The 22,001-nt window shown below is 46.7% G+C and overlaps 2 protein-coding genes across 3 annotated transcripts; one reads left to right on the plus strand and one right to left on the minus strand.

Moving 5' to 3' along the window:
* Positions 1-380: 380 nt before the first annotated feature.
* Positions 381-13,165, minus strand: LOC121005125 (ADP-ribosylation factor-like). 2 transcript variants are annotated; one of them, XR_005779874.1, is made up of 3 exons: positions 13,053-13,165; positions 2,332-2,409; positions 381-1,389 (listed from the first exon to the last, which is right to left on the minus strand). XR_005779874.1 is itself a non-coding variant. In XM_040437688.1 (2 exons), exon 2 carries the CDS (start codon positions 1,379-1,381, stop codon positions 821-823), a length of 561 nt encoding a protein of 186 aa, XP_040293622.1. In that variant the 5' UTR covers positions 1,382-1,389; positions 2,332-2,726; the 3' UTR covers positions 381-820. The 2 variants fall into 2 exon arrangements, 1 of the variants encoding a protein (XP_040293622.1); XM_040437688.1 differs by lacking the exon at positions 13,053-13,165 and having other exon boundaries at positions 2,332-2,726.
* LOC121005126 (ADP-ribosylation factor 1-like) lies at positions 5,513-21,380 on the plus strand. The gene is made up of 2 exons (XM_040437689.1): positions 5,513-5,523; positions 20,411-21,380. The coding sequence occupies exon 2, from the start codon at positions 20,462-20,464 to the stop codon at positions 21,026-21,028; it is 567 nt and encodes a 188-aa protein (XP_040293623.1). The 5' UTR covers positions 5,513-5,523; positions 20,411-20,461; the 3' UTR covers positions 21,029-21,380.
* Positions 21,381-22,001: the final 621 nt, after the last annotated feature.

Genomic DNA, 22,001 nt, shown 5'->3' on the forward strand with positions numbered 1-22,001 from the left:
TTTGCTTTGCAGCCCCTCCCTCTCAAGGCTGATTAACAGGACCAGACTGTAGAATCATCATCTTGCCTGGATGTATAATCTCACACCTGCACTATTTGGTTCAATATTGGAGCATGCACTCTATAGAACATTTTTGCCTGGCAGCAACAATGTGCTGTACTGCGCATGCACTAAGGCTGTAACAAACAATGCAGGCGCAAGATTACACAGCCAGCGACAATGACAAATCTAAAGCCTTGTCCTATCAATCAGCTGCAAAGCAAAGTGAAGCATTGAGCTCGGGCCCACCATCAGTGCACTTAACAGCATCTTTCCATACAGTGTAAAAAATGTTTCTCTGCAATGATCAACTAATAAAAAGTATGGTTTTATAACATTGTGCTTGGTTTAACACTCATTTTTATGGTGGCAGAGTATAAGGCATTACTCCAGTAGCAGCAGTAACTGGTATCCAGCTCTGGATCCCTAATGGTCAAAAGAAACCCACCAGCACAATTCACACGTGGCACATCACAGTATAATAAACTTGGAACAATCTCAGAAGTATCCAGGAGGTCTCCACACCTTACACGGACCTAGACCAATACCCCAGTGCAATGCCAATACCCCAAGTATTCTTCAATAACACTGCTTCTGACTGGTATTAGTTCTGCTCCAGGGTGGCTTGCTTTGTGGTGGCTGTTACATGGCGACTACTTGACTGCTGTGCAGCAGGTAGGTTCTTCATGTGGTTATATATGTTGGGTGGCCTCTGTTACTCCACATCATGTTAACATTGGACCACTGACTGGATTGAAGGCCAGTATAGAAGACTATTTCCTCAGTGCTCTTCATTTTCTTTTATCATTTTACACAGTTTCTCCAAAGCTTCATGAAGACCTTCTCCTGTGATGCCAGAGCAACCACATACATCCCACTTTTTGGTTGTAAATTTATCAAGATTAAGATGAAGCACGAGTTCGGAAGGGCTACAAGCCCCGTCTAGATCCTGCTTATTGGCCAGTACAATGAAAGGCAAGTCCTGTGTGTCCAAGAAATGTACTGTGTATTGAAGCTTTTCCTGGACTTCTTTAAAAATCTCAGTGTCCTTACTGTCCACTACAAACAAAAAGCCTTGGCAACCCTCCAGAAAATGTCTTTTTAAGGGCCATCCCATGGCCCCTAAACTAACATCCCATACCAGAAGAGATAAGTCCTCAAATATGTCCAAGGTCTCTCTATTGAAACCAACTGTTGCGATAGTTTTCACGGTTTCATTCAGCTTTAGTCTGTACAGAATTGTGGTTTTGCCACTTCCATCAAGTCCAATCATTACAATAGCAGCTTCCCTTAGGTGTGTCCTTCTACACAGCCCCTGAACCCTGCTCACCAGGGTGCCCATGTTCTCTTCTGCAATGAAAATGTGGTGCATAGTAAGAAACATCCCAGGCTAGTGGCACGTGATCTCATGTGATCTCATTCTCCTCCTACTTCCTCCTAGTCATCGGTGTGCTATGCAATACTCTCCCTGCTGGACTCTGCTGTGTCACGTACAAACGCGAACAATGCAAAAAAAAAAAAAACTTTATTTATTCAGATGAAAACAAAAGCATTGAACTTTGACCCAGCTGTCAGGTTGCAAAACGATACAGATGCAGCTCTGTATACGAATTTAACTCCTTGTTTACAGCCTTAGGCTACTTTCACACTGGTGTTTCTGGGTCCGCTTGTGAGATCACAAGCGGCCCAAAACTGATCAGTTCAGCCCCAATGCATTCTGAATGGATAAGGATCTGTTCAGAATGCATCAATTTGGCTGCATTTGGTCTCTGTTGCGTTTCTTAGACGGTCATTAAAACGCAGCTTGCAGCTTTTTGGTGACTGTCTGACTATGCGGAGCCAAACGGATCCGTCCTGACTTACAATGTAAGTCAATGGGGATGGATTCGTTTTTCACTGACACAATATGGTGCAATTCAAAACGGATCCGTCCCCCAGTGACTTTCAATGTAAGTCAAGACGGATCCGTTTTGACTTAGACTTTTCTTTTAATGAATAATGCAAACAGATCCGTTCTAAACGGATACAAGCGTTTGTATTATAGGTGAAGATCCATCTGTGCAGATACAAGACGGATCCGCACCAAACGCGAGTGTGAAAGTAGCCTTAATGAGTACATTAGTAGTGGGAGATTTTGCTGCACCAAAGGGGGCCCTAAAGCCTGATAGACCAAGATCCTGAGGCATATTTAAATCCCTGACAGTCCAAGTCAGTCCCTGGTAATTTGTTGCGCCACCATGGAGTCATATCCTGGGGTTTCACCTGTGACATCATGTCCTCTGGGGCCCTCACCTGTTTCATTGTCAGGACTGGTTGCAGAGGAAACTTCTTATACATATTGGCCCCTGGCATCGCTCCCAGGAAATTCCACTGTAATGTAATAAAATTGTCTGTGAATTATGAATATGACTAGAGATTGTAATGCAAAGACATGTACTATAGCTATATGATATAATTAAATCTGCTTGCAGAGAACATTGTATAAATGAGTAGATTCACCATCTGGGCTTTAGGGAAATGACATGTCTGGGGCCAAGAGTCAGAGGTGGTTCACAACCCTTAAAGGGGTAGTCCAGCTATTTTTCTTAAAATGTGCACCCTAGCCAGCGGTACCTGTGGAAAAATTCATACTCAACTGCACTTCCCCACAGACAGGGTCACATGCCCAATCACCAAGGGGCACATCACATCACGTGCTGCTTGGGAACATGTCACTGCTGAGTCCAGTCATTGACTGCAGTGGCACACATGACCCATCCATCCAGAAGTTTACAGACACGGACCAAAATACCTATGAACAGAGCCAGGTAGCCAGACGACAGCAGTGGGGAGCCCCAGCAGAACCAAATACCACATTGCAGCACAAAATACCTCCCTAGAAGTTGCCCCTCTGTGGTGGCCATCGCCAACTGCCACGCTCCATCCTCCTACTGCAGATGCCTCAGCATGGCAATACAGTTGAGTGCAGAAGTCATGGGGGGGGGGGAAGGGCACCTGCGGCCACCAGCGGCCACCAGCCAGGTGCATAGGTTCTTGACATTCCATGTGTTAATTAATTCAGGGAGCGTCAGATCATTACTTACCTAGCTGGTGGCTATAAGTGAGGCCCTGGCCACTCTCTGGGCATCAGCCCAATGAGAAGTTTCCCTGTATGGTCTATGGCCAGTACACCCCTGGCAGCAGCTATCACCATGTGTATGGGCAGATGAAGTGTAGTGTACGGGAACTGTAATACCCGTCACTACCAAAGTGTCACTTGGTGTGCTGTCGTCCCTCCTTAGTTATGGAGGAGTTGGTATATGTCAGTTTTATAAATTGTCATGTAATGTAATGTTATGTATTTCCCTGTTACTGTGAAACTTGCATGTACAGGCCTGCAGGGGTGTCATTCCAGCTTCTAGTCGCTAGAGGGAGCTAGAGAGCCCTAGTTTATATAAGGCCCAAACAGGGAAGTGAAAGTCAGTCTTGTGGAGAGCTCAGAAGTTTCTAGAGCCTCAGGATGCAGAGAGAGAGACAGAGGCAAAGATCAGGAAAGCGAGAGGTACTAAGCAAGACAGAAGAGGTACTTATTAAAGCCATAGCCAAGGATATAAAGCCAGAATTAGGTTAATGGGCCTTGGTGAAGATATGCTATATTCCAGGATCAGACAGAATTAGAGTGCTAGCTCCTGTGCTGCAAGTCCTGTGTTCAACACTCTGTAATTACCTTGCTGTAACTGAATTGCCTGCATCGACCGAATTGCAAAATCGACTGTATGCCAAGGAACTGCGATTCCACTATTGTCTCTGCTGGAAAACTACTAAAGTTGGAGTTCTGTTTTAAGACTACGTTTCCTCGATTTATTCCTGCATCCGCAAACGGCGTGCCACCGTTTACTTGGCACTGGCGTCACGAACTATTCCTTACCTATACCTGCCCTTGCAGAGAGTCAGCTGTACCAGGTTAGTGTATATTGCACTACATCACCCAGAAACACCTACTACACACAACTTGAGTACGCTGCACCTCTCTTTTGGCGTCACGAACAGGATACGCACGCTTTCTAGTGCAAGAAGCGTGAACTTTGTGCCTTATACCGTTGCCCTGTGACCAAAGTGACAATTTTCCTGTTTTATTCAAATGGACTTTGTGGACTGAAAATCGTACCCAAAGTGTACCAAAAACCTCTAAAAAGCGCTGTGCAGTGTTGCGCTGCACAGAGGAAGAAAACCGCCGCATTGGAATGTGGTTTTGTGGACTTTTTGCAATCCTGCTTGCTGTCAGTGAATGGACAGCCTGGAGTAAAGTTTCCCGCGCCGCTGAGGACTTTCGTGGGCGGATCCCTGCAAAGACACAGAGTCCCGCCCCTCTTCATCATCGCACCGCCGCGGCCCTGCTTCTCCTGCGTCACCGCGGGCTCAGGACGTCCGGAATCTCGCGAGACTTGGCCTGCGCAAGACCAGCGATACCGGTAAGCACTTGTAACCGGAGGGAAGGGGAGTGTATCGGCCCCTTTAGTCGCCAGCGGTCACCTCTCAATAGACTACTATGTCAGAGCCAGGAGTGCCTGAGCAGCCGGCCCCAGGAGAGCTTGCGGCTCCTAATCAACCGACAGCCCCCAGCATGATGCCCTTTACCATGCCTTATTATTTCGGGGCCCCATGGTTCCCTCGCTACAGGGGAGAGACCCATACCCTAAGGGACTTTAAAGAAAAGTTGCTGGCACTATTCCGATTGTACCCTATAAATGCCGACCAGCAAATGGAAATCCTGCTGGCACAACTGGAGGGAGCTGCCCGTAGAGAAGTGTTATCCTGGCCTGCTACTGAGCGGAGTACTCTAGAACAGATATTCACCCGCCTCAGAGCCACTTTTGAAACTAGGACTGCCTCAGAGATAAAGATGCACTTCTTTGGCAAGAGACAGAAGCCCGGTGAGTCCCTCCGTGACTATGCCCTATCACTGCAGGAGGCTTTAGGGGCTGTAATCCAGATAGATCCCAAAGAGGCTGATAACCGGGACCAGACCCTGAGGGAACAATTTATCAACGGGGTGTCTAGTGAACAAATAAGGACCCAGTTAAAGATGCTGTCCGCCCAGCACCCTAACAGTGCCTTTCTGGACTTTAAAGAACTGGCTATAAAAATTCTGGGGTCCACAGTATCTCCTGAGTTGAGCGCCCTATCTGAGTCATCAGCCTGCAGGGTGAAACCACTTATCACTAATCGAGCTGAGGCCGGCCAAGCTGTTCAAGTGTCAGCTACTGATACTATTGCCATGCTGACAGAGCAAGTAAATCACCTCACTAAAAGTCTAGAGAAAGTGTGCAGAAAAATAGAGGAATGGGAAAAACCCATAAGGCTAGATGAAGAATTCCTGTCACCTCCTAGGCCGTTCCCACCTCCATACCAAGAGACTCACCCCAGGGATCCTGGGAGGCGTAATAGCGGTCGCAAGAAGCCCGTGTGTACATACTGCAAAAAGCTGGGACACACAGAATCCACGTGCTGGCAGTTAAACGGGCAACCCCTGAGGCTGAGGAGCAACCCTCGGGAGGTAGAACACTAGGTCCAGAGGATCCAAATTGGATGCCACGTTATGTAGGATCCCATCCTAAAATCAATATAGAGATCAATGGGATCCCCTTTGAAGCCCTATTAGATACTGGGTCTCAGGTCACTACTATTCAGCTGCCTGCATTTGAAAAGTTCTGGGACACCAACCAGTTGACTCAGCCGCCTGAATCCTGGGTGGAAATTATCGCCAGCAATGGCAAACCAGTAAAGACTCATGGATACTGGGAACCCACCCTGCAGGTGGGAGACGTAACCCTGCCTCAACAGGGAGTGATCGTAGTACAGGCCGGTGACAGAGGAGGACATCCTGTCATTCTAGGCACCAATGTCTTCAAAAACTGTTATTCAGAAATACTTGCTGTATTACATCAGACTTTGCCCACTGCTTCCTCTGCATCCAGGAGGGTGATTCAAAAGACTATTACTGTGTTAAGTGCCCAGCAGAGGTTTGCTAATGGGAAAGGAGAAATTTGTACTGCCAAGATCCGTGATAATAAACCTGTGACTTTGCCTCCTAATTCTCAAACTCTTTTATGGTGTCGTGCTGTCCTGGGAGTCCAAGGCCGAGATTATCCAGCCCTGGTGGAACCGATCCAGATGGAGGATTATCCTTATGTGAGAGCTGCCAAGTGCCTGGTGAACGTCTCCCAAGGTAAAGTACCTGTCCGTCTGATTAACCTGAGTAATCATCCTGTTGCACTTACTAAGCATTGCAGTGTTGCCCAGCTGTCCCAGGTGTCCTTCCAAGACGTCATTCGTCTTCCAGTGACAGAAAAGCCGCCAGCTGCAGTCAGCGGATGTTCGCCGGTGACCCAGCCACAAGTGCCCTGGTGGGAAGAGTTCCATGTAGGGGACGAGACTACCCCCCAACATCAACAAGAAGGGATTCTACAGCTTGTCAAGGAGCACCACCAGGCCTTCAGTAAGCATGCTACTGACTATGGAGAGGTTAGTGCCATACAACACACCATACCTACTGGCTCTCATCCTCCTATCAAGGAGAGATACAGACCCTTACCACCTACTTCATATCAGACTGTAAAGGAAATGATCCAAGAGATGAAAGACTCTAATGTGATCCGGGACAGCCGTAGTCCGTGGGCTGCACCCCTGGTTCTTGTAAAGAAGAAGGACGGTAGTATCCGTTTCTGTGTGGATTATAGGAAAATTAATCAAATAACCCACAAAGATGCATACCCACTGCCCCGCATTGAGGAGTCACTAACTGCTCTGGGCTCCTCTGCCTATTTCTCCACATTGGACTTGACCAGTGGCTACTGGCAAGTACCCATGGCCCCTGCAGATAGGGAAAAGACTGCCTTCACTACTCCCATGGGTCTGTTCGAATTCAATTGTATGCCGTTCGGGCTATGTAATGCCCCAGGAACTTTCCAGAGACTAATGGAACGGTGTTTGGGTCACAAAAACTTTGAAACAGTGCTGCTGTATCTAGATGACGTCATTGTGTATTCAAAAACATATGAAGACCATCTGAAACATTTGGCAGAAGTATTTGAAATCCTTATCAAATATGGCTTGAAGGTAAAGCCATCCAAGTGTCACCTGCTCAAACCTGCAGTAAGATACCTGGGGCATGTAGTAAGCGGAGAGGGAGTGCAACCTGACCCTGATAAATTAGCAGCTGTCCGTAATTGGCCGGTTCCTACTACCGTCAAAGAGGTGAGGAGTTTCCTTGGTTTTGCCGGCTACTATAGACGTTTTATCCCCCATTTTGCTCAAATAGCAATTTGGGGTCAACCCAAAAAGAGTCCTAGAACTCCGGTGCCCATTGAGTGGAATGAGAAAAGAGAGATAGCGTTCCAATTGCTAAAAAAGAAACTGACCGAGCCTCCAGTGTTAGGTTATCCAGATTATAGCAAGCCCTTCCATCTCTATACTGATGCTAGCAAGCGAGGCCTGGGAGCTGTGTTAGCCCAAATCCAAGAGGGAAAAGAGAGAGTGATAGCATATGCCAGCCGCTCCCTGAAAGGAGCTGAGAAAAATGACCAGAATTATAGTTCCTTCAAACTAGAGTTCCTGGCATTAGTGTGGGCGGTGACAGAAAAATTCAAGGATTATCTAGCCGCCACCCCGTTCATTGCATTCACTGACAATAACCCTCTGGCGCATCTAAATACAGCTAAATTGGGGGCCTTGGAGCAGAGATGGGCCTCTCGCCTTGCCAACTATAATTTCTCTGTAAAGTATCGTGCTGGACGTACTAATGATAATGCTGATGCTTTATCCAGGCTTCCCACGGAGACAGCTCCTGATGATGTGCGAGATGCTTGGGAAGATGTAGAGATGCCGGCTTTCTATAACAAATTTGCTCAACAGGATCAGGCTCGAGCTACCAATAACAGAGCTACAGTTCCTTCACCCTCCAGTAGGCCTGATCCTAAAGAAGAAAGGTGGGTGAAACTACAGTCTGAAAGTAGAGTGCTGGGTGAGTTGTTGGACTTCATTACTAGTGGCAGAGCCCCTGAGAGGATTCGGCGTAAGAGTGCAGATCCTGAGCTCATCAAACTGTGGAGACAGCGCCATCAACTCTTCATACAAAAGGGCCTATTACTACGGAGAAGCCTAGACCCAGTGTCCAACGAGAGAGTGCACCAGATTCTCATACCCCGACGAGATGCAGGTATGGTGTTGGAGATGTACCACAATCAATCCGGTCACTTTGGGGTCCAAAAAACTGAGGCTACTATCCGCCAGCGGTTTTACTGGGTAGGCATGAGAGAAGACATGGAGAAGTGGTGTCGAGAGTGTGTAGCCTGTGCCTTGAAACGAAGTGAGCACCATGATCAGAGGGCACCACTGAGACCCATTGTAAGTACCCGTCCTCTTGAACTTGTCGCCATCGACCATGTAAAACTGGAGCCTAGTCGCTCGGGGTATGCTTATGCCATGACTGTTATTGATCATTTCACAAAGTTTGTTGTAGCAGTGCCTGTGAGAGACCAGACAGCCAAGACTACAGCCGAAATGTTCTGGAAGCACTTCCTCCTGCCCTATGGATGTCCAGAAAAGATCCTCACCGATCAAGGACCTGCTTTTGAGTCCCATCTGTTCCATGAACTGTGCCGCTTACACAACTGTAAGAAGATCCGGACAACGGCCTACCATCCTCAAGGTAACGGATTATGTGAAAAAATGAATCAGACCTTGATAGAGATGCTGAGGGCCGTGCCTCCTGAGAGCAGAGGAGATTGGCCCAGTCTGTTGCCACAGCTCATGTTCACATACAATCATACCATACATTGTTCCACCGGGTATACCCCTTTTTACTTGATGTTTGGGCGCCAAGGGACATTGCCTGCTGATCATTCATTGGACATACACGTACCTGATTGCATTAACCCATTACCTAACACCGACTGGGTTGCTGAGCACCAAAGGCGATTGGAGGCCGCCAAAGCCATTGTTCAGGAACGTATGGACTTTGCTAGAGACCGACAGCAGAGAGACTATGATCAGGCAGCCCATGCAGAACCCTTGACCATAGGGGCTGTGGTATGGTTAAAGAATAACCGTCGTACCAGCAAATTGGACAGTAAGTGGGAACGAAGTCCTTATGTTGTCACTGCAATCCCAAATGTTGGAACTCACACTTATGAGATCACCCGGGAAGGCAAGGGATCCCAAATTGTACACCGAAACCGGTTAAAGCTCTGCCTGACACCAGAACCTAGTGACGAGAGTTCTGGATCTGAGTATCCTGTGTCGGAGTCAGCAATACAGCCCGAGGATCCTATGCAGGCTGTTAGTAATCTGAGGTATGACGCGGATCCCATGCATTGGCTTCTGACACCTTGGTTGAACTTGCTGGTGCCTGCTCCGGCACCTACTGTAGCTTCACCTCCAGAAGAGCCGGTTCAAGATGCTCCGGATCCAGTTCCCCCTCTCGTGGATATTGTTGTTCCAGTACTTCCTGTTGTTCCAGTTGTTCCTGACCGAGGTCTCACGGATGGAGACCCTCCTGTTGCTCCTCTCCCTTCTACCTCGTTGCTAAGGGAAGAGGAGACCCCTGTTTTGAGAAGGTCTACCCGGATGACCAGGGGACGTCCGCCAGTCCGTTTAGGAGACTTTGATTATTCTGGTGGTGTCTCCTCCCAAACAGTTGCCACGGGCAATACCTTACTTGACATTTGTGCGCAAGAATGGACTCCTCCACGTGAGCCCTTGCCTGTGATACACCCACGGGAAACTCCTGGGTAGTTCCGTTATTTTGCTGTTCTATCATGGACTTATTCATTGTCATGGACTATCCTGGTTATAATGTTACGCTGTGCCAGGTCAGCGCCCCCGTTCCATTCATTATCCTGAGAGAAGAGAACGACGCCCCTTGTCACTACCCTTCGCCAATTGGACCTGATGTAAATGCAGATGAATTACATGTATGTATGCCTGCATGTCTCTATTTTCTATTTCAGGTAGAGATTCCAGTTGGGAGACCCATGATGGAGTACGAGGTCGTACTCAGCTTAAAGCAGTGGGGTATGTAGTGTACGGGAACTGTAATACCCGTCACTACCAAAGTGTCACTTGGTGTGCTGTCGTCCCTCCTTAGTTATGGAGGAGTTGGTATATGTCAGTTTTATAAATTGTCATGTAATGTAATGTTATGTATTTCCCTGTTACTGTGAAACTTGCATGTACAGGCCTGCAGGGGTGTCATTCCAGCTTCTAGTCGCTAGAGGGAGCTAGAGAGCCCTAGTTTATATAAGGCCCAAACAGGGAAGTGAAAGTCAGTCTTGTGGAGAGCTCAGAAGTTTCTAGAGCCTCAGGAAGCAGAGAGAGAGACAGAGGCAAAGATCAGGAAAGCGAGAGGTACTAAGCAAGACAGAAGAGGTACTTATTAAAGCCATAGCCAAGGATATAAAGCCAGAATTAGGTTAATGGGCCTTGGTGAAGATATGCTATATTCCAGGATCAGACAGAATTAGAGTGCTAGCTCCTGTGCTGCAAGTCCTGTGTTCAACACTCTGTAATTACCTTGCTGTAACTGAATTGCCTGCATCGACCGAATTGCAAAATCGACTGTATGCCAAGGAACTGCGATTCCACTATTGTCTCTGCTGGAAAACTACTAAAGTTGGAGTTCTGTTTTAAGACTACGTTTCCTCGATTTATTCCTGCATCCGCAAACGGCGTGCCACCGTTTACTTGGCACTGGCGTCACGAACTATTCCTTACCTATACCTGCCCTTGCAGAGAGTCAGCTGTACCAGGTTAGTGTATATTGCACTACATCACCCAGAAACACCTACTACACACAACTTGAGTACGCTGCAGAAGTCTCCTACAGCATTCACAAAGTTTGCATTTGTGTGTAGTGTATGTGAAAACACAAGTGACAAGTGTGCCTTAATTTGGGGTATCATAGCTACAGTGGAGGACAAGGGGCCCCCAACCTTTGGTGTTTGGAGACTTTTGATGCCAGGGAGATCATTGGTGTAAAGACCATGGGCCAGATTTATCGTTAGGATACACCACAAATGCGTGTTTGCGACTTTTTCAAAAAGGTGCATGGTGAGGGCGGGGAGAGTGTAGGCCCGGTGACCATGCTTCATTCATCATCTTCTACGCCAGAAGAACACTGAAATCTATGCCAGCCAGACATACGCACAGACTGCCGGATGCTGCTCTTCATTTATGACGAGGCGTACATCTCATCATAAAACTTAGGTGCGCCATCCAGCAGTGCTGGTTATCATAGCTTAGTTTACGCTGCCGGGCTATAATAAATCTTCCCCATGTTATAAAGCAGCACTTTGACAGGAGAGCGTGAATATGTATGGGACGTTCAGGAGAGACATCTGTTAGCCAAACAAGAATTTAGCCGACAGTTATCTGGGACAGTTTGCTGGGACCATTCCTAAATATCAAAGACAGTCCCAGCAAAGTCAGGCAGTCCCAGGCTTAAAATGGGTGGGGCTTATTTGGGCCCTGTCCATAAGTGGGGCTCATTTCTATAGGTAGAAAAGAAAATCCCATTCCCAGTGTAAGCCGTGCACCGGGGTGGGCTCCCCAGGATACAGCGAAGTCACGAACGAGGAAAGCAATTTTGACACCAGCTTTTGTGAATCAGATTTCTTTTTACTGTAACAAGGTATTAAACAAAAACCCCAAAATGAACAAAAAATCAGGTTACATGCACTCAGCCGCAGCTGAGAACCCCTGTGCTGCACAGCAAGATGCCCCCCGGTGGATACCGAGGCAGTTTGCCGTAATTTGCCTATTGGCGGACACAACTAGAACTGTCCCACCGTACCTGTTATTACCCTTTGCAGAACGCTAACGATTGTGTGTATGCTTAGTTCTGGGTCATCTGCAGTACAGCACAGAAGCTTACAAACTTATCACTTCTATACAATATTTTCCCCTTATAATAACACTAGAGTTGTTGCGATACCAAATTTTTGATTCGATTTCGATACCATAAAAAAGTATTGCGATACTCGATACCATGCAAAAAAAAATAAACCAAAAAAGCCACGTGCATTCCGTATTTTAAAAAAATGGCGAATTGCGCTTTTTTTTTTCCTGTTCCGTCATTTACCGCATAGATTTTTTTCTATTTTAATAGTTTGGACTTTTCCGACGTGGCGATATGTGATATGTTTATTTATTTATTGTTTTTATATTTTATATGTAATTTATACTTAATATTTATTTATTTTTTTTACTTTTTATTTAATAACTATTTCCCCCTTAGGGGCTAGAACCTGGGATTTTGTCATCCCTTGTCCTATTCACCCTGATAGAGCTCTATCAGGGTGAGTAGGACTTTACACTCTCCCTGTTGCTCTGTGCTCTGTTCACACAGCAGCAGGGAGCCGACTATGGCAGCCAGGGCTTCAGTAGTGTCCTGGCTGCCATGGTAACTGATCGGAGCCCCAAGCTTGCACTGCTGGGGCTCCGATCAGAAGCTGCCACCAATGAAGAGGAGGGGACCCTGTGGCCACTGCCACCAATGATTTTAATAATGGGGGGGTTGAGGGGGGGAGGGGGCACTGAGCCACCAATGATAATTAACCTTTAATACAGAAGGCGGGTACTGGCAGCAAATCAGCGGCAGTTAACTGCCGTTGATCACAACTCCCTGTGAAAGGCAGGGTGCTGGCAATGTGATTCTGCTGCCGGCACCTGCCTCCTGTATTAAAAGTTAAAGACTACCTTTCGTGGGTTCGGACTTAGTTAAGTTAACAGGCTACATAGAGTGGCGCCCAGGGATCTCCCTGCACCTACTATTATTCCTGTGCGCCGCTCCGTTCGCCCGCTGTGCCCCAGTTACAGTCTCTTGCTCCGTATGCTAATTACTATTTTTGGAGCGATGGGGAGGAGACATCAGCTTCTATCCTGGACGTTCCTTCTCGGAACCCTGACTGACTAACTACAGGCCTAATCTTTAGGCACCAAACATCACTAGGTGGTGCGTGCACGATATTACTGACCCGGGTCTTGATCTGTATCCGATCCAACTGAACAACGACAAGTCCTTTCAGCAACTATGAGGTACTGCAGGTGAGGTAGTTCTCCGTTCCTCAGCTCCTATCAGCCTTCCTTTTCCTCCGGACAGGATCTGTACTGGACGGTGATTACTCAGCTGCCATTCCTGAAACTCTAGGACGCACTGACACCCTGGATGCAAGCAGATTCAGTTTACACACAGTCTCTTGCAAGATGTCTGCTCTCCTGCTTCCTGTTTCTTGCTTCTTCAGCTCAGCTCCACCTCCTATGAATATGCAAAAGCTTGCAGTCTGTTAGCAGTGTGGAGAAACAGCGGCCTCTTGTGGTCAAAACTCAGTATGACAATTACACACAAAGAGTGAATAATGAGAGCTGTTTCACAATCTCACACCAGCACAAGGGGCTCCATAATGAAGTACGTTCAATATAGGCACAAGACAGACAGAGATCAGGTTACTGCTCACCGGATGGTGAGAAAAGCACATGTGGGTAATCTGAAGGGAACAGCAGGTAATTGCAGCACCACCCGCTGGTGAGCCAAAGGAACTCCGATTATGTGGATGAAAAAGCAGGCTGAGGAAGTGCAGGATACCTAATAAAAAACTTCAGTGTCGCATATCTGATGAAGAAGTTTTTGTTTCTGGTATCCTGCACTTCCTCACCCTACTTTTTGTCACTGTTTACTACATGTTTAGGGCTCATGCGCACAAACAAAGTTTTTCCCGTGTCCTTTCTGGTTGTTTATGTGGCCCATAAGCAGAACTATTCACTTCAATGGAGCTGCAAAAAGACGGACATTCCATGTCCGTATGTTCGCATGGCCGTTCCGCAGAAAAACAGAACATGTCCTGTTATTGTTTCCATTATGAACAAGGATAGGACTGTTCTATTAGGGGCTGGCCATTCTGTTCCGCAAAATGCCAGTATCTGTGTTTTCCAAATCCGCAATTTGTGCATGAGCCCTTATAGGAGGGCAGCTGTCAATCGACTTGCATTTGTGACACATAAGCAATGTTAGCATATGCTGCTTTCTCCCTGATCCTGTTATGCTAGTTGTCTGTAAGGCCTCATGCACAAGGCCGTTGTGCAGCCGTTCCGTGCATTCCACGGGCAACATCCGTGGAATGCACGGGCGGACCCATTCAACTTAAGATGGGTCCGTGGTATGTCCGCACCGCGAAAAAATATGACATGTCATATTTTTTTAGGAATTACTGCAAATCTGCTGCCCGTTTGTGTCTACACTCCATAGCTGAAGGACCTTCGACGCCATCATAGTCATGTGATCTTTTCAGCAGTGGAAGCGGAGGTAGGACCTGTGATGAGGTCACAGTCATGTGACCAGTACAGAAAGCTCAGCAGTGGAAACCTATGATGCCATGGAATGAATGTAAGTGTCCGAGAAATGCTGGGAGATGTGGTTCTCCCCATTATACTTCCTCCCTGCTTAGTGGGAGGGAAATATGTTATTTAACTGGGACTGTATGTTAGAGGGGCTGAAGGGAGGGGAGGGGTGTCAGTTACATAGGACTGGATATTTTAGAAGACTGGAGGGTAAGGAGTAATGTTATTTATATAGGACTATGTGTTGGGGGGGGATTTAAGTTTCATACATGGGACTATATGTTATAGAGAACTGTAAGGAAGAGAAGGTATTTACATAGGACTGTAGGGAGAGGACTGGTGTTATTTACATGGGACTGCATGGTATAGAAGACTGAAGGGAGAGGACTGGTGTTATTTACATGGGACTGCATGGTATAGAAGACTGGAGGGAGAGGACGGGCATTTTAATTTATGGGGGCACTACAGAGATGATTATAACTCCAGGGGGTACGGCAGGAGGTATTATAATTACAGGGGGCACTGCAGGGAACATTATGAATACTGTGGGCAGTGGTTGAGGGCATTACTACTACTAAGGGCTCTATAGAAGTGCCTTATAGATTATAAGAGGTGCCCTATAGGGAGGCCTTATTAGTACTGAGGGCACTGTAGGGAGCCTTATAACCACTGGAGATACTATTTGGGGGTGGCTTCCGCCTGGCAGTGAGCCCGGTGATGTCACTGGCACTAATGGACATGCTTTAGCGCTCCCTTAGCCTGTAAAATGGCTAGGGCAGCGCCAAAGCCACCCATCAGTGCCGGTCTGTGTTGGGCCCATGTTCATATATGCCTGCATCATTGAGAGAAAAAATGAATATTTAAATATATGCAAATGATCCTCTAGGAGGGGCGTTACCATTACACCTAGAGGCTCTGCTGTCTCTGCAACTGCCTACTTTGACTTCCAGATAGAATTGACTATTCCATCTATTCAGATTCCCCCCCCCCCCCCCCCCCCTACCCTGTTTGCCTGCCTGCCAATAGCGAAGCAACGTCTTCTGCACTTAGAACTACTCTCCCTTCTCCGGAATAGTGCGATAGAGCGAGCTCCGCCTCATTCCACTGGAATAATCAGCAGCATCTTTCTGGTGGCAAAAAAGGACGGCCAGATGCGCCCGGTGATAAATCTCCGTCCTCTGAATTATGTCCGTTATCGCCATTTCAAAATGGAGGGCATGCACCTTCTCCGGGACATGCTTCTCCTAAACGACTGGATGGCCAAACTGGATTTGAAGGATGCTTATCTGACGGTCCCAGTTGCAGAGTCCTCCAGGGACCTCCTACAATTCTTTTGGGGCGATGAGACTTGGAGGTTTACCTGCCTCCCATTCGGCCTGTCATCGGCCCCTTGGTGCTACACCAAGCTAATGCGACCGGTCATGGCCTTCCTCCGCAGTCGCGGGATTCGTCTTATTATCTATCTAGACGACATCCTGCTCATGGCCCAGGATCGCAGTCTTCTCCTGGAGCACCTATCGTCTGCAATAGATCTTCTCTCCCGGTTAGGATTTCTCATCAATCTGGAGAAATCTTGATTAGTCCCATCTCACTCCATGGAGTTCCTGGGTTTTCGGATCGACTCCTCCTCAGAGTCTCTCAGTCTACCTTCTTCCAAGGTTCGCTCTATTCGCAGGGAACTTCGTCAGACTTTGTCTCTTCCACAGATCTCTCTTCGTCAGCTTGCCCGCGTCATAGGTCTACTAGGTCTACTATCCTCCTCCATCCAGGCGGTCTTCCCGGCCCTGTTACACTATCGGGCCCTTCAACACCTCAAACTGGCACACCTGCGGACTGGTGCTACGTACGAGGACCTGATTTGTCTGGACAGAGATACCAAGGACGAACTACGGTGGTGGATCCAGAATCTGGATGCCTGGAACGGCAAGGCGATTTCACGATAGAGTCGGACGCCAGCCTTTCGGGATGGGGTGCTTACTGCAACAGTGTCTCTACCGGCAGCCGTTGGTCTCCTACGGAAGCGAATCTACACATCAACTCCCTGGAGTTGCTGGCCGGCTCCTTTGCCATTCGCAGCTTTACGAACGGTATGGCCAACGCATGCGTCAGACTGCGGATGGACAACATTTCGGCTGTACGTTATGTCAACGCCATGGGAGGAACACGCTCTTCAGTCCTCTCCCACCTAGCGAGGGACTTCTGGGAGTTTTGCCTACAGAAGGACATCAGTGTTGTGGCGGAGTATCTTCCGGGCTTGCACAATACTCACGCGGATTGGTCCTCTCGTTTTCTGATGGATGCCAGCGATTGGAGGTTAGACGGGATGATATTTTCCTCCATTTCTTCCCGTTTGGGTCCTATGTGTAATCGACCTTTTCGCTTCCCGCCTGAACGCGCAGCTCCCGAGATTCTACAGCTGGAGACCGGATCCGGACGCGGAGGCGGTGGACGCATTCCTCCAGGATTGGTCCAATCTTCTGTTGTATGCGTTTCCTCCGTTCATGATGATCCCAAGGGTCCTGGCTCAACTTCGTCTTCAGACAGCCGAGATGGTCCTACTGGTTCCGTTCTGGACGGCCCAATCATGGTTTCCGCAACTGCTAGAGAGTCTGATCCTTCCTCCATTGCTGCTGCCATCGTTCCCGGACCTTCTTTTCGACCCGTCAGGTCGCCAACATCCGCTCGTTCTGGACGGTTCTCTACGCCTACTCGCCTGCAGGGTTTCAGGGGTTCCTGGGAAGTCTCGGATGTTCCGGAAGCAACTAGACGTCTTCTGGAGAACGCTTGGGCCCCTGGGACCAGAAGATCTTACCGTGCTGCCTGGCGATCTTGGGCTGACTGGTGCCTGGCAAGGGACCTGGATCCCTTTTCAGCCCCTGTGATGGAGATCTTACAGTTTCTCACGTCTCTTTTTGAATCCTGTAAGGCATACCGTACGATTAACTTGTTCCGTTCCTCCATATCTGCCTTTCATTCGGGTTTTTGACGGCCGTCCTGCTGGTCAACACCCGTTAGTTTGTCGCCTTCTCAGGGGTTCCCGCCTTTCTCGTTCCCCTCGTCCACGTTTTTCTGGAACTTGGGATGTCTCTTTGGTTCTCTCCCTTTTTTCCTCCTGGCCCTCCAATGACCAACTGTCCTTGCGACAATTGTCTGCCAAGTTGGTTACTTTGTTTTGTTTGATTTCGTGCAAACGGGTTTCTGACGTTAGGGCCTTGGATTATGATGCTAGGTCCTTTACTCCCGAGGGTGTCATTTTTAACATTTCTCGACGTACCAAGACCAACATTAGGTCGGTTTCTTACCCTAGTTTCCCAGAGGTTCCTGCCCTTTGCCCGGTCGCGTGCCTTCAGGTGTATGAAGCTCGTACATCTTCTCATCGTTTATCATCATCATCCGGAATTATTTCTTTCCTATCGTCGTCCCTTTGCTCCAGTTACTTGTGTCACTTTGGCCAGATGGGTCAAATGGATTATGTCCTTGGCTGGAGTGGATACATCTATTTTCACGGCTCACTCCACGAGAGGCGCCGCTTCTACATCTATGGCGGTTGCTGGTGCTCGCTTAGAGGATGTTCTTCGGTTGGCTAACTGGTCCCGAGTTTCCACATTTCGGGAGTTTTATTTCCGTCCTGCCACTCATGCTTTTTCTTCTATTATCCAGCAGCTTCAAACTTGCAATAGGAGCCTCCGTGTCATGTAATAAAATTACATGATTTTCCTAGTGTATGACGTAAAGTCCTGATTTTATTAAAGACACAGAGGCGAGTATTGCCCCTCCCTTTTAGGTTTTTCCCCGCCCTTATTTCGACTATGGTATTTATATAATTGTTGTTTTTATTGTTTTTTTGCTCCTTTATTTGTGCTGTTATTTACCCATATTTTGGCGCCATTTATACATGTATTTATTGTTATTGTTATCCGCCATTTGCTTATAATTTATTGACATGTTTACTCTACATTACTCTAGATTTTCATTGGATCTACGGTACGTTGGATCTATATTAGTCATTATTTCCTTTGTTTTTCTTTTTTCTTAGAATGAATGCCCACATGTTCTTGGAGCTTGAGGTCGTCTAGTTCCATTACTTTATCTGCAGTCATCCCCGTTGGATGTATTCCGATTGAGTTGGTTCGTGTTTGGAGTTAATCCTGTATGGTTCTCGGTTGTTGGAGGACGTTCTTCATCAAAGAAAGAGGAAGAGCTGTTGGATTCCAGGACTCTTATACTGGGTTAGGGGAGGGCTTGTTACCATAGTTACTCTGTGTGGTAAGGTTTTTCTCTTTGCTGCTATAGATTTTCAGTAAAGAAAGAGAATGCAATACTCGCCTCCGTGTCTTTAATAAAATCATGACTTTACGTCATACACTAGGAAAATCATGCAATTTTATTTGATACATTTGTGCAGATTCTTTTTTTTTTCTCTATATTAAGGGACACTTTAGTCACCAGAACCACAACAGCTAAACGTAGTAGTTCTGGTGTCTATAGCATGTCTCTGCAAGCTTTTTAATGTAAGCACTGCCTTTTCTGGAAAAAAAGGCAGTATTTACATTGCTGCCAAGGAACACCTCTAGTGGCCACTCATAATTATTAAAGTTTACTACTCTACGAGGTGTGTGGATAATTCATTTTTTTGTGTGTGTTGTGGTGGAGGCCGTGATTGCATGCTAGGGTGTGGGAAGGTGGGATCCAGGGGGCCCAAGTAAATTCTTGCCCAGGGTCCAATTAATATTAAGGATGGCCCTGAGTACAGAGGCGATCTGTCAGTTTTGCCAAACTGAAAGTACTGCCCATCCGCTTCACTACGGGCTCCTCGGCAGTCAGCGGCCAAGTGAATCTTCCCCCGCCCACCTCAGCTGCTATTGGATGAGAGGGAGAGGGCAGCACTGCTATTGGCTGCCTGTGTATTTCAGCCTATCAGGGCCTGCAGAGGCAGAAAAGAATGCGGTTTGGGGATTTAACATCAGAACGCAGGGGGCGGTGGTCAGGGGTGCATGTAACGCAGGGGTGGTGGTCAGGGGTGCATGTTATGCGGGGGCGCTGGTCAGGGGTGCTTCGCAGATAGAAAAGGTACTTTCAGTTCTGATGTGCTCTGTCCTCGTGCCTTCTTTCTCTAGGCATGGTGGCATGAGAGGGGCACCTTAGTATATGACCCAGCAGCCCAACAAGACTCCTGCTGTCAGACTAAGCCCCCTTGGCACTGGGCACCACCAGCCCTCTGGCTCAGTGTCACAGCAACAATAGCCACCATGGAGCACTGTTCTGTGTGAACAGATCTCAAAAGCTCACCTTTCCATGTTGAGTCAGAAACCAGACTAAGACCAAGTAGGTATTAATCCTTATGTAGTCTAATTAAAAACACCTATGTCAGGGGAGGAGTGCTGATACCATGAAACAAAATGAGGAAACAGAACTGTTCCCAGTACTGTAAGTGACTGTTGTTGCGGCCGTGGTGGTTGCCATGTGGCGCTGCACCAAACTGGAGTAATAATTAATAGCAGACTGTATTGGGGTTAATACCCACTTGGTCTCAATCTGGTTTCTAGAAATGACACAGTGTGATCTCTTGTTAATTCATTTTTCCACTTTTTCTCCACTGTGAGTTCTACCTCTTTTGTAGTCAACAATGCACTACAACAATGTTGTAGTGCTGGAGTAAATTTTGTTTTAAACAAACAAAAACAATATCACAGTAAAAATGTTTTTTTTTCTGTTTTGTTTTTTCTTTGTGTGACTGAGTGCAGTAAAGTAGCATTTACCAAATTAATCTTCTATATTTCTGCAATAAAGTTGCATGTATACAAACTCAGGAAGGATAGTAATGAAGTCATTTCCCTTGCAGTGCTCATCAGAGTCACTGTCATAACAGGTTGCAGTGAAATCTTCCAACACAACACAGAATGACAGAGCAACCAGGAAATACTAGACACGTGTTTTTGTCGTTATCAGCACTGGTAGGATTGACATGTGTATAAATATAGGTGAAGTCTACATACAGAATGCACAAGAGCAACCTGCTTTTTGATCCAGAAGAAAACATTCTTCAGCTATGGGTCTACTCCTGAGCAGCCTCCACCAAGCCCTAAAGAAGTTTACTGGATACGAAGCACGGCTCCTGATGCTGGGTCTAGATGCTGCTGGGAAGACAACAATCCTGTACAAACTAAAGATGCATGAGACAGTCACTACAATCCCCACCATTGGGTTCAACGTAGAAACTCTAGAACCCATGCGTAATGTCACCTTCACCGTGTGGGATATGGGCAGTCAGGACAGGATTAGAGCTCTGTGGAAACATTACTATCAAAACACAGATGGGCTTATATTTGTCGTGGACAGTGCTGACCCTGAGAGATTTCTAGAAGCCAACTCAGAGCTCACTGCCATACTTGAGAGTGATGAAAGAAGAGGAGTCCCCTTTGTGGTGATGGCCAATAAGCAAGATCTACCAGGTGCCAGGCGCTCCGGAGAACTCTCCGAAGAGCTGGGACTAAGGAAGATAAAAGGACACCAATGGCATGTCCAAGGATGTTGTGCTACCACTGGAGATGGACTTATTGAGGGGTTGGAGGTCCTTACTGACTTGGTGAAACAAGTTAAGAACAAGGCATTCTGACTATGTCAACAGGACTAAAAAATGTTGCATGCTACTCAAATCTTTTAATATCACCATAATGTAAAACACAACAATGTGACTTCCATTCTAGATCTTCTTTTAATGTAAAAATATGACTTGAGCACACCACAATGAACATAATACATTCATGTAAGGTATGAGCTGAGAATCACAATACACATGTACAGTATATATGCTGACTGACTATTGACATTTCATCGCAACACCTTATTACACTAGTGAATGGGTTAATACAGTATACTGGGTATGACAATGTATCATTCCCTGTCATTTCTATTGCTTCTCTGAATATTAACATTTGATTTCATAAATAAATTGCAATATAAAAATATCTGAAATATGAATATTATTATTGTCTGTCCTCTTTTTTATGAAAGCAAACTTAACCCAGCACAGTAGGCTCCTACATTAAACATGTACAGTTGTGTTCAAAATAATAGCAATGTGTTTACAAAAATTAACAAAGCTCAAAATCCTTCTAATAGCTTTTATTTCCATACACACAAATGCATTGGGAAGACTACACATTCTATTCTAAATCAAAACATGAAAAAAATATATATAAAATTTGTGTTGTTCCTCTAAAAAAAAATGAAGAAAAGTGAATATTAGACTGTTCAAAAAAAATAGCAGTGTTTGTATTCTTCTTTACAATCTCAAACATTCACTATATAAACTGAAAAATGTTTGAAGATTTTGCTCTACTTTGAATCACTTAAAGGGGTTCTGCACTTTGTTTTAACTGATGATCTATCCTCTGGATAGATCATCAGCTTCTAATTGGCGGGGTTCCGACACCCGGGACCCCCACCGATCAGCTGTTTGAGAAGGCAGCGGTGCTCCAGTAGCGCCTCGGCCTTCTCAATGTTTACCGCCGGCTCACTGACATCACGACTAGTATCAACTAGCATGGGTGGGCTAAGCTAGTGAACAGAGCTCAGCCCTGCCCACG

This window comes from Bufo bufo, chromosome 6 (genome assembly GCF_905171765.1).
Source record: "Bufo bufo chromosome 6, aBufBuf1.1, whole genome shotgun sequence".
NCBI classification, from domain to species: Eukaryota; Metazoa; Chordata; class Amphibia; order Anura; family Bufonidae; genus Bufo; species Bufo bufo.

What these genes read in the sequence shown, in the direction of transcription:
- LOC121005125 (XM_040437688.1), bottom strand. Translation starts at nt 1,381, where the DNA reads ATGGGCACCCTGGTGAGCAGGGTTCAGGGGCTGTGTAGAAGGACACAC.
- LOC121005126 (XM_040437689.1), top strand. Translation starts at nt 20,462, where the DNA reads ATGGGTCTACTCCTGAGCAGCCTCCACCAAGCCCTAAAGAAGTTTACT.